At 40.7% G+C, this 11,968-nt stretch overlaps 7 protein-coding genes across 7 annotated transcripts; 3 read left to right on the forward strand and 4 right to left on the reverse strand.

Annotated features, from left to right (window-relative positions):
• Positions 1-77: 77 nt before the first annotated feature.
• APM3 (Apm3p) lies at positions 78-1,556 on the reverse strand (the record flags this gene model as incomplete). Its single annotated transcript, XM_002494984.1, has 1 exon — positions 78-1,556. One exon carries the CDS (start codon positions 1,554-1,556, stop codon positions 78-80), a length of 1,479 nt encoding a protein of 492 aa, XP_002495029.1.
• A 173-nt stretch (positions 1,557-1,729) lies between these two features.
• Positions 1,730-4,576, forward strand: SNF5 (Snf5p; the record flags this gene model as incomplete). The annotated part of the gene is made up of 1 exon (XM_002494985.1): positions 1,730-4,576. The coding sequence occupies one exon, from the start codon at positions 1,730-1,732 to the stop codon at positions 4,574-4,576; it is 2,847 nt and encodes a 948-aa protein (XP_002495030.1).
• Positions 4,577-4,908: 332 nt separating this feature from the next.
• On the forward strand, positions 4,909-5,823 carry BSD2 (Bsd2p; the record flags this gene model as incomplete). Its single annotated transcript, XM_002494986.1, has 1 exon — positions 4,909-5,823. The coding sequence occupies one exon, from the start codon at positions 4,909-4,911 to the stop codon at positions 5,821-5,823; it is 915 nt and encodes a 304-aa protein (XP_002495031.1).
• A 223-nt stretch (positions 5,824-6,046) lies between these two features.
• CTP1 (Ctp1p) lies at positions 6,047-6,937 on the reverse strand (the record flags this gene model as incomplete). The annotated part of the gene is made up of 1 exon (XM_002494987.1): positions 6,047-6,937. The coding sequence occupies one exon, from the start codon at positions 6,935-6,937 to the stop codon at positions 6,047-6,049; it is 891 nt and encodes a 296-aa protein (XP_002495032.1).
• A 759-nt stretch (positions 6,938-7,696) lies between these two features.
• LEU5 (coenzyme A transporter) lies at positions 7,697-8,794 on the forward strand (the record flags this gene model as incomplete). Its single annotated transcript, XM_002494988.1, has 1 exon — positions 7,697-8,794. One exon carries the CDS (start codon positions 7,697-7,699, stop codon positions 8,792-8,794), a length of 1,098 nt encoding a protein of 365 aa, XP_002495033.1.
• Positions 8,795-8,905: 111 nt separating this feature from the next.
• On the reverse strand, positions 8,906-10,213 carry ZYRO0B01848g (tRNA threonylcarbamoyladenosine dehydratase; the record flags this gene model as incomplete). The annotated part of the gene is made up of 1 exon (XM_002494989.1): positions 8,906-10,213. The coding sequence occupies one exon, from the start codon at positions 10,211-10,213 to the stop codon at positions 8,906-8,908; it is 1,308 nt and encodes a 435-aa protein (XP_002495034.1).
• Positions 10,214-10,430: 217 nt separating this feature from the next.
• Positions 10,431-11,804, reverse strand: TFA1 (transcription factor TFIIE subunit TFA1; the record flags this gene model as incomplete). The annotated part of the gene is made up of 1 exon (XM_002494990.1): positions 10,431-11,804. The coding sequence occupies one exon, from the start codon at positions 11,802-11,804 to the stop codon at positions 10,431-10,433; it is 1,374 nt and encodes a 457-aa protein (XP_002495035.1).
• Positions 11,805-11,968: the final 164 nt, after the last annotated feature.

The raw sequence follows: 11,968 nt of genomic DNA on the forward strand, positions 1-11,968 counted from the left end.
ATATTTTCAAGAGCGGCTAACCTAGAGAAGGAAGAGACAAAGGGAATAGTAGTATAAAGTATAGAAACCGTTGATTCTCAAGACCGTATTTCATAGTCACCTGTACGGCATACATATTTCACGCCCTTGAACAGTCTTTTACCCCTGTTGTTTTCTCTTAGATTAGTTGTAGATCTAACGTTTATTCTCCGTAGCCCTATGCCACTTGGTAACATTCCCTCGTTTGCATAACTCACACCTACACGTTGTATCCTTACTGGATGTTTAGAGTCCTCAACACATCCTCTTAGAACAGGTAATGAACCCACAGGTGTTTCACTATCAAAGATCCATGTACCTCTACCTGGGTGTACACTATTGTCAAATCTACCATGCGTATTTCTCAGCACCTTGATCTTACCATCTTCTAATTGACTGCGTTCTTTCTTTGCCTCCGTATCCATTTCGGCATCCCTCTGAGCTTCTTCCTCCTGTTCTTCCAATTCTTGTATACGGGGTTGTAGTTCTATTTGAAGCTTTAGATCTTGAATATGCGGTACTGATGGGGAATTTGAAATATTGACATGGACTTCAAATTCATCACGATTTAGACCGAGGCCATCCTTATAAATCACTGATACGAGACCCACTGGACTTGTCACTTTAACTTTGGGATTCATGTCGAGATCAATCGTATAATTCAGTAAGTTACAATTACCATCGGGTGGTATAAAACACAGAGACGATGGTGAGCCTTGCGGCATTTCCACGCATTGGTGCATTGATGGCGCATACATTTCGTTACCAGCTAAGTCCATATCCATTTCCACCGTAGGGTTACCGCTTAAGTAGCTTTTAACATTTACTTGGCCGTTAATGGTACCTGAAACCATTTGAACTGAGTTATTCCGATGATGTGTCTGGTAGATAACATGAACGGTCTCGATGATATCTACGTAAATTTCATCACTCGTGTATTTCAGATGGCCACTTCTCCAAGGAACAACTTCTTCACTCTCCAGAATTTCTGGTGTAGCCGCTAAGATACCTTGACGTGGTTGACGCACAGCTCTTTGAAGAGTATGTGCGGTATTATTAATCATCTTGGACAGATCTGATTTAACCGGTATAACCCTTCTAATTCTATTACTGTTAAGGGAGCCCACACAGGGCTCACCGGAATCGATGGACATGTAGAAAATCATGGTAATACGATCATAATTGTTGACAATCTTGGTAACGGTCAATTTATCCTTATCGAAGTATTCCAGTAATGTTTGATCTAACAGCTGCAAAAATGTAAAAGTATCAGTCTGCGGCCTTGAGTCTGCTCCTGAAGCCAAACAGTAGTAGTTCAAATTGTTAACTTGTGAGTGGTACTTGTACACCTCGAGATCTTTGGCTATGCAACAGTGGAATAAAGGTGTATTATCGTTTTCATCATCTTTGGAAAGTAATCCTGGACAAACCGCTCTAATCCGAGCTAAGAGATGAGAGAAAAGAGGTGAATTTGAGCCCAAAAGATATTGGAAAACTAATGAATTCTTTGAGTCCGTAATATAAAATGCAATGAACATAATTCCTTAAGATTTTTGGACTTTCAGAGCTCAAAATATGCCAATCTGTCTTTACACGCCAAGCTCTTATTTTTTGGACAAGCGTAGTGAAAAAAAAGAGCTGAGAATACATGTTGAAGAGTATAATACACCGATTTGTTGGAGAAAAAGGGCTAAAGAAAAAGTCATAACCCATGAATGGCAATGGAAATGGTGGTTCACCTTCGAACTCATTTGGTAATGGCGGGACCCCCAGGGGGAATCCTCCAAATCCCTTCAGTAATATTGGGACACCGTCTTTTAACCTCTCACAGATACCAAGACAGATACTCCAAAATTTGGCGCCTGCACAGATTCAACTGATCCAGCAGAGGCATCAACAGTTGCTTATGGCTCGAATTCAACAGCAACAACAACAGCAACAACAACAACAGCAACAGCAGCACCAACAGCACCAACAGCACCAACAGCAGAATATGATGAGACAACAACCTCTGGATCCCCAACAACAGGCTAAGTTGCAACAGGCTCAAGCCCAATTGGCACAGCAAAAACAGGCACAGGTGCAGGCTCAAGCTCAATTGGCTCAGCAAAAACAGGCACAAGTACAGGCACGATTGGCTCAACAACAACAACAACAGCAGCACCAGCAGCACCAGCAGCAAGTTCCCAATCCTAATGCTTCTACAAATACTATGCAAGGAACCAATTTAGCTCGAAGGGCCGCTCAGTTAAATCAAAGCGCTGGTGGTGCTGCAGCAGCCGCAGCCGCTGCTGGTGGTCAACAACAACAGCCACAAACAAATCAACCTCAGTTTGTAAGGAGTTCTGGTACTCCTCCCGTACCTATTAATCTGCCACCACAGATTGCGCAATTACCACTACCAATGCAGCAGCAAGTTCTCAATATCTTAAAACAACAGGCAATCGCCAGAGATAATCCAGCCGTAGTGGCGGCCATAACTATGGCACAGCAACAGGTACAACAGCGGGTACAACAACCTCAACCTGAACAGTCTCAACAGCCTCAACCTCAACCGCAACAACCTCATTCACAACCGCAACCTCCTCAACAACCTCATTCACAACCGCAACCTCCTCAACAACCACAACCACAGCAACCGTCACTTCAGCGACAACAAGCTCGACAACCACCCCAATCTCAACAAGGTTCACCACTACCTCAACCACAACCACAACCAGGACCTGGTTCGAATGTGGGCACTCCCAAATTTGTCCATTCACCTCAGTCTGCACCGGTTAGAGGCACGCCACAACCTATAAGACAACAAATGGCTGGTGTCACTATGCCGCTAGGAGGAGGAGCTCAATCTGTTCCTCCTGCACAATCAAGAATACCACCAGTACGGACAGACCTACCAGTACCGCCAGCTCCCTCAGCTGCTCATTTGCCCAAAATGGATCTGCCGCCATTTCAAACTATCAATTATGAACCTCCAGAAACAAGGCTACCTCACCCAAATTTTTGGTCTGAAAGGGATCCTAAGACTGATACCTTACTTTACGAACAGATTATACAGAGAGATAAGCAACATAGAAAAGATTTGATCAAAGAAACAAATGGTTATGAACCATTTAGCATTTATGGATTCAGTAACAAAGAATACTTGGGACGCCTTTGGCACAATTTACAATACTGTCAAGATTTAAAATCTACGAGAATGAAATCAATTACAAGTACGTCTCAAAATGTACCAGCGGCAAGCATTTGGGGGTCTGGTTATTCAGGTTATGGTAACGGTATTACAAATAAGGTTACACAAGTGGTGCCTGAGTTCAAAATAGCCGATCGTTCTCACATCTATCAAAATAGATTCCAAGTTTACCAACAAGCGATGAATGAAACCCACGAAGATTTGGTACCTGTACGATTGGAATTCGATCAAGAACGTGATAGGTTCTGTCTAAGAGACACACTACTTTGGAATAAAAATGACACTTTGGTAAACATTGAGGAGTTCGTTGATGACATGATGAAAGATTATAGATATTCACCTCAATTGAGAGATCAATTCGCAGAAACTGTGGTCAACTCAATTAGAGAACAAATTTTAGAATACCAGCCAAATCCATTCCAAGAATTAAGTCAAGAACGAAGCGGTGGTGATGATATGCGTATTAAGATTAAACTGGATATCGTTGTCGGTCAAAATCAATTAATTGATCAATTCGAATGGGATATTTCCAATACAGAAAACAGCCCCGAAGAGTTTGCAGAATGCATGTGTCAGGAATTATCGCTACCTGGTGAATTCATGACCGCTATAGTTCACTCAATCCATGAGCAAGTTCATATGTATCACAAATCGTTGGCACTACTAGGTTATAATTTTGATGGATCCCCAGTAGAAGATGATGACATTAGATCTCGTATTCTACCAGTTATTACCTTAGATGATGTCTATAGAACTCCTAGTGAGTCTAAAAACTACAATCCGAACTTACTCCAGATCTCTGCCGCAGAACTCGAACGTCTAGATAGAGATAAGGACAGAGACACAAGACGTAAAAGACGGCAGGGCCGTTTTAACAGAAGAGGTGTCGTTCAGTCAAACGGTTTAAACAACCAAGCGAGTTCCTCTATGGGCCCTGGTGTCAACGGTGCTGAAGTTTCCTTACCTGATGTCTCTGATATACCGAGAACCTTCCGTACACCTGTACCCAGTACTATTCTACCAGGTGGTGTAGATTTGGGACCATCAGTAGGGTCATACGACTTGAGAACCACTACAGAATACCGTCAAAGACCTCCTAAGCCAGTTGTTGAAGAACCGCCATGCCAAATTGTGGATAACATCCCGGGTCAATGTCTACTGCTTTCCATCAACCTGTCTCCGAGAACAAGATACCTGATCAACTCCAGTAGGAACTTCAATGCGGATACACAGAATCTATCACAGGGTCAGCTACAAGATACTACTAATAATGACAACGATAGTAGTTATGAACAAGAACCGTTGAGCGCAACAGAACAGTTCCCATCTACAAATGATGCTGTTCAGGAGGACCTACAGGACTGAGTGATAGGCACGATTCAAACAGGGTTGGTTGGGTCCATTCGAACCTAATCAAGTGCGTTCTTCGCATAGCCGTTTCTTCCCACAATAAGCGAGCTCATCGTTAAGCTTTCGGGTAACGCTTACTTAATGTTTTTTTTTCTGTTCGCTGGAGGGATAAAACGAAACCTTTGTGTTTATAACTGATATATAGCCTAGTTGTAATGTCTTGTATAATCCAAGAAGTTCTCTTAGGAGTCCTATAGCTGTCGTAAAAGTTGCATAATAGAAAGTTTAAGAAGTTCACCAGATTTTTCTCTGGTGGCGTGTTTGGTCTACATCGAAAAGAAGGTAATATGTCAAGTGATAATCTAATACAGAGTCAACAAGTGGGTAGTTCCAGGGATGTTGTAGAAGCACCACCACCAGTACCACAATTGTCAGAAGGAATGACGAGTACAGAGGGATTACAAGAACGAGGACATGATTTAGAGAGTGGTGTTGAGGGAGAATCCATTGGAGGACCAAGGAGCCTTAGAGAAAGAGTCACAAGGGAGGTCAAGACCATTGGCAGACATTTTAACCTATTGGATAAACTATTTAGAAGGAATATACAGAGGACGTCACATTTACAGCACGGTGCTAGTTTCGATGGAGTTTTTAGTAATTTGAGTGCAAAACCCGACACAGGATCTCGAGACGTGGTAGAGGATGATAATCCACCCACGTATGAAGAAGCGGCCATTGATATGGCTCCTTCTTACTATGGAGTGGATGACGATGGATCTGGTCTATATTATAACGAAATTTGCATAGAGGGGTTACCAACTGGGAACATCGCCAATTTCGTATGGAACATGGTGGTAAGTACATGTTTTCAATTTGTGGGCTTTTTGATCACTTACATCCTACATACCTCGCATGCGGCCAAGCAGGGATCTAGATTTGGGCTAGGGCTTACTATGCTGGGGTACAGTTATTCAATGATTCCAAACGACGTAAGGTCAAAAGTTGGTAAAGATAATGTATTAGACCGTGTAGAAGTGCCAGATCCAACTGATTATGACGATTTACATCTGTATACTCGTCCGACTTCTCAAGATGAATTCCAGTCGAGTTTAAGTCGAGGTAATACTGAGGACCAGCAAAAATTACCAGCGTTAGCAATATTTGTTGGTTTGTTTGGAGCTTTCATATCGATAAAGGGCATTTATGATTATGTGATGGTGAAAAGAATGGAAAGTAAGTATATGACCCAGGAGCGAGCATAATTACTTGGGTTGGCTTGGTATTTTTTATTTTTATTTTTATTTTCTAGAATTTCTTTTAAAATTTCTTTGAAATGAGGATGGCACTCCTCTTAGGACCTAAGATGTGTATGTAATACCATAGGCGTATACATCATATACAAATATATTCGATTAATGATGTTCTTTTTTTTTTATTTTCTCTTCCAAAAATGCAATTTATTGGTATGTACTAAATTATACTACATCAGCTTAAGATGTACAACACTTTTTCGTAAACTGTAAATACAATACCACCACTCAACATCAATCTACCTAATCTTGGAGTGGCGCCTTTCCAAAATGTCCTGAGACCTTCATCTTTGAAGACACGTACAAAACAATTCAAAGTGGAGGTGTATCTCTTAGCATCCAAACTCTGCATTCTAGTCTTTACAGTATCGATCGGCATGGTAGAATAAACTGTAACTACCCCTGCAAATGCACCTACTAAAAATGTCAATCCTGATGATAAAGGTTTATCCTTTGGAAGATTTGAGTAGTTTTGTACCATTGTTTTAATCTTGTTATAACAACCTAGTCTGACCGCCGAATTGGCACCTTGCCTCATAGATACTGGCAAAATACCATTGTAAAGCCCCTTGAATCCCATATCACGAGCCAAATACACATGATTCATAAACAATCCACGTCCATTACTATGATACTTTGGTTTAGCCGCTTGTTTGTCATCTATCAATGCAGTCTTTATGGCTTCGAAAGGCGTCACCGCAACAACACTTTCCAACAAGCCCGCACCTAAACCTGCCAAAACACCTCTAGGTCCGCTCAATTGTCCAGTATGTGGGTCTCTCAATAGATTCTGAATTGCACCATATCCGAGAAACCTAACACCTGCTTTTGCAGTATTACCAACGATAAATGCAGGACATCCAACATACAACGCTGATACACCTTGGGTCCTAGCCGTGTTGTATATGAGTACCAATGGGTTTTTCGAGCTTTTAGCATTCTTATCCCTCAATTGTAGCCTAGTCTTGGCAAATTCAAATGGATAAGTGATAGCACCTTCCACTGCACCTGCAAGGGCACCTGCAATAAAAGAGTTCAACGGATCAACCTGTTTTTTATCAACCATGATTATAAGAAGTCTTGATCAAAGCTGCTGAGCGTTTGATATGGGTTCAGCGAGAACATACATCGGTATTAATCAACATGATTAGTCTTGAATTAAATATTTTGTGAAATTTCAATACTCATCGCATGGACATCCAAATTCCACCGGAATAAGAATCACCGCTCTAATGAATCATGGACTGATGTTTCTGCACCATGAGATCTAATAACGGATTGCAATTGATCAATTGCTCAGAGGTCTGAATAAACATGAACCGTTGTAGCCGTACTACAAATCCTGGCTTCAGTCTTGAATCCGGATCCGGAGTTTTCGAAATGCACGATTCTTATAAACATATACCGCCATATTGGCAGTGAAGAATATCGGTATCTATTCATAGATAACTCTTATACGTTTCAGAGGCCCTTGCAATGGCTGGAGGCTCATTGGTCTGCTAAAACTGGAACTCTCTGTTGTGGGGACAATCGAGATATCGACTGAATAAGAACTCAGATAATTTTATATATGCTAAATTTACACAATTCAGCCAAGATAAACTAAAAGGCCTCGACGATTTATTCTATATTGTCTAATCCATTATTATCTTAACTATCCGTTCCTGTCATCTCTTCCTGATAGAGTCCGGAGAGCTTGGAAAATTGAAAGACTTCTTGAATTGAAGACAATAAAATAGTCAAAAAAAAAATAAGGTTTTGAATACTTCGAAGTCTAATATTTGGCATCACTATTAAGATTGTTAACCACTAGAAGATCCTTCAAATGGGTGAAGGAACTGGTTCATCGGTGGTTAGAGAACCAAACAATTACAAAAAGGGAGAAGTACCGCCTACCACCACAGCTCAATCTCAGGCCATCAACAAGTATTCTGTGGAGTATATAGTTAGATCAGGAATAGCTGGTGGTGTATCGGGATCTTGTGCCAAGACATTGATCGCCCCACTAGATAGAATTAAAATTTTATTTCAAACTTCGAATCCCCATTATACCAAATACACAGGTTCTCTTGTAGGATTAGTGGAAGCAGCAAAACACATTTGGATTAACGATGGTATTCGTGGATTTTACCAAGGTCATTCAGTAACATTGATTAGAATTTTCCCCTACGCAGCTATTAAATTTGTTGCTTACGAACAAGTGAGAAACCTTTTAATTCCATCTTCAAATTATGAAGTTCCTTGGAGACGTATACTAAGTGGATCACTAGCAGGACTATGTAGTGTTTTCGTCACATATCCATTAGATCTATTACGTGTAAGATTGGCATACGTTACTGAACACAAGTCGAAAGTCAGGTTAATCGATTTTATTAGAGCCATTTACCATGAACCTGCATCCACAACATTGACTTCCCGGCGGTATATACCGAAGTGGTTTGCCCATTGGTGTAATTTCTACAGAGGTTATTGCCCTACCGTCTTAGGGATGATCCCATACGCAGGTGTATCCTTCTTCGCTCATGACTGTCTTCACGATTTATTAAGAATTCCGCTATGTGCACCTTATACAGTTATTAAGATATCGGAACAGGAAAAAGATAGAAGGTCGCAGCAGAATCAGAGAACTCCGTTGACCACTTGGGCCGAACTAGGTGCTGGTGGATTAGCAGGTATGGCATCACAAACAGCGGCATACCCTTTTGAAATTATCAGAAGACGACTACAAGTGAGTACCTTAACGGCGACAAATGCACATGAACATAAATTTCAATCGATTGGAGGAATTGCGAGAATAATCTACAAAGAACGTGGATGGCGTGGATTTTTTGTTGGGTTGAGTATTGGCTACATAAAGGTTACCCCCATGGTTGCTTGCAGTTTCTTCGTCTATGAAAGAATGAAGTGGCATTTGGGCATATGAGCGTTAAGATGATTACATTCTTTTAGGTTTTTCAATTCCGTTCATTATACTATAAATATTTATCTTATCAAGATCTAGATTAAGAACCATGTCAATATGTATTAATCATTCCTATCTGTACTGAGAGTAATATTTCTCCTCTTGGAATCTTTTATTGATCAATTCCAATACTTCTGGTGGATAAACATCTTCTATTTTTTCACCACCGTTAAGCACACGTCTTTCGTGTACATTCTGTTCTTCTTTGGTCAAAATGACTACATTTTGTAAGGATACAGGTTTAGAAGGATCCCACTTAGAAAGTGTCAATCTAGTTGAGTATCCACTCACCGGAGATTTACCTCTAAACACTTCCTCGAGGATATAACCAATTTCGAAGACAGAAACTGGTACTCTTTGATCTGGCATGCCAATACGACTCATTTGGCCCGCTAACGATTGATAAATACCGTCATAAACTTTGATTCTATTCTTGCCTTCAATCGGACTCATGGGGTAACCAGAAGCTTTAGTTAGAATCCAAGTAGCGATTGCTAATCCAAATATACCTGGCATGGTCCCCAACACAGGCAAAATTCTAACGCGGAAATCCTTTAATGCACTTAATTCTCCCACAGAACCCTTCTCATACTCTTCATCAGGTAGGGGTAACAATTTAGCTTTACGTGGATCTGGCTTCTCGGCACTAAATACAACTGGGATACCAGTATTGATACCTCTTTTCTTTAGTAAACGTCTTACTGTTCTTGCAAGTGGATCCTCTTCCGTTGCCGTAATGTCAGCAATATTAATTCTCGTAGGATCACTCTTAGTGGAAGCACCCATGGAGGAAATCACAGGTAAATTTCTCTTGTAGGTGAATTCCAGTAGATCAACTTTCGTATCGATGTTATCGATACAATCAACAACAATCGAGGGTTCTCCACCACTTAGTAATAACTCTTCGGCACTATCTTTGGTCCATAATTGATTAATGGCTTCCACTTTACACCAGGGTGCAATTTCTTGCATATGCATTTTTAGACATTCAACTTTTGGAGTGCCCACATCTTTCAAAACAGCACAACTATGCCTATTCAAAGAACTCAATGAAATTTGATCAAAATCGATCACACGGATACGACAACATCCTGAACGAACGAGCATAGTAACAACCCACGATCCAACACCACCAGCACCAACAACCACAACGTACTGCTCCTTGAGCTTTTGCATACCTTCTTCCCCCAAAAATGCATAGTTACGAGCTAGTTGTTCGCGAAAAAGGTCATCATCGTACTGTTCAGCTTGAAGATTCTTATGTGGCTTGGATTGCGGCAGTCTAGCTTGGCGGCAGTTCCATAAATATTCCGCACACTTTGTGGCGGTTACAGTGAACGCTACAGTAGCAGCTACAATCCTCCACGTATCTTGTGCCATATTTTTTTGATTTGAAAGTATGAGAAATTTGTTAAAGGGCAAGCAAAAAAACGATAAGATCTTATCGATAATGTATCCTTCAATCAACTTCTTAATGCTATATTTGCAGTTTAGATTTGAGATCAGATGAGTTTTTCATCGTTGTATGATGATGTTCAAAAATTTGAAGTTTTAAAAAGGATTGAAAAAAAAAAAATGTGTCAAATTGTTCACGTGATCAAACATCTTCAAATTCTATATCCACGTCATCATCATCATCATCATCATTATCCTCTTGTTTAGGCACTGCATTAGTATTTAGTTCTGCATTAGGTTCTGCAGTGCTCTTAGATCCTTGGTTCCCAGTTTCCTCTTCCTTTGGTTCCACATCTTCAAATTCATCTTCATTCATTTCTTCGTCTTCACCGTATGCGTTGAAGCCCTCTTCCTCGTCTTCATCCTCTTCGTCTTCCTCACCAGCTTCAGCTTGCTTACGCGCCCATGTAGCATAGTATTCGTTCAAAGTTCTTTCGTTTTCGCGTTCTTCTAACTCCTTCTCTGTCAATGCACCGGTGTGATAAGTTTCGTCAACCTCTCTTTCTAATCCATTGGCGGCTGCTGGATCCACACCACCAGGAATACCACCGGTTTCCTCCAGAGACATTTTAGCTTGCTGTGTTGTTCTTGGATCAAATTCTTCGTCTTCATCCAAACGACCCAACGCAGATTTACCAACAGTAGATTGTTTGTGCCATTCTGGAACGGCATTTTGCTTCCTTTTTTCCTCCGCTTGACGTTCTGCCAAAGCTTTTTGAGCCATTTCGTCGCTTGCAGTAGTGATATTGACATGAAGCGTAGCTTGTGAATTAGCACCTGCTCTTCTACTGCTATCATTACCCAATAAGTTTCCATCTGAGTCTCCAGGTCTGAACATAGTACTTCCCTTCTTCGGATTGTAAGTGTAAGCAGCACGGGATTGGTTTTGAGGTGGGATCAATTTCGCTAATGCAACATCGAAAGTGTTCTCTTCGATTCTAGAATCATCGATTTTTTTCAAATAATCAATAATCGGTTGCACTTGGTCCATCAGACGATTCAGTCTATCCTGTTTTTCTTTATTCTTCTTACCGGAATCGTCTTCCACCAGTGGCTCATCACATAATGAGCACAAGAATTCCGTACGATCAAAATTTAGCAATTGTACCGCTTCTAGTTGTGTATACTTCGTCAGACATACGGGGCACATGTATCCATTAGGTTCCGAATTCTTATCAAAGTCATCTTTTAACCTCTGCACCACCTGGTGAACTTTCCACTTAATAGCATCGATTGCATGAGGATATTTGATGTAAAAGTAGACACGTTCCACACTTTTAGAGTTTGGTGGGTATTCCCTTTGCTTATGCATCGACAAAAGACCATCAGATCTCAGTCGAGCCACCAGTGGACCCAGATCAGTCTTGTTAATACCAAGTAATTGCTTTAAATCTTCCTCCGCAAGAACTGAATGGAAAAGAATTGCATCTAGCACTAAAATGTAAGAGCCACCATAGAAACCTCTAACGACAAATTTCAAAAGATTCTTTACAATCTCATCAATAGGACGGTCCATCTTCTTCTCTGTCCTTTCGTTTGAATTATATGCTTAAAGTTTATATATAATCAAAGGAAGTGTATTTGGCTTGTGGGCGGCACCTACCGTTTTTTTCTTCTTCATCTCTCCTCTGTACTCGTACAAAAGGATATGTTGGTTAGTATATAAGTAGCTAGATTTTA

Source organism: Zygosaccharomyces rouxii (assembly GCF_000026365.1).
Source record: "Zygosaccharomyces rouxii strain CBS732 chromosome B complete sequence".
NCBI classification, from domain to species: Eukaryota; Fungi; Ascomycota; class Saccharomycetes; order Saccharomycetales; family Saccharomycetaceae; genus Zygosaccharomyces; species Zygosaccharomyces rouxii.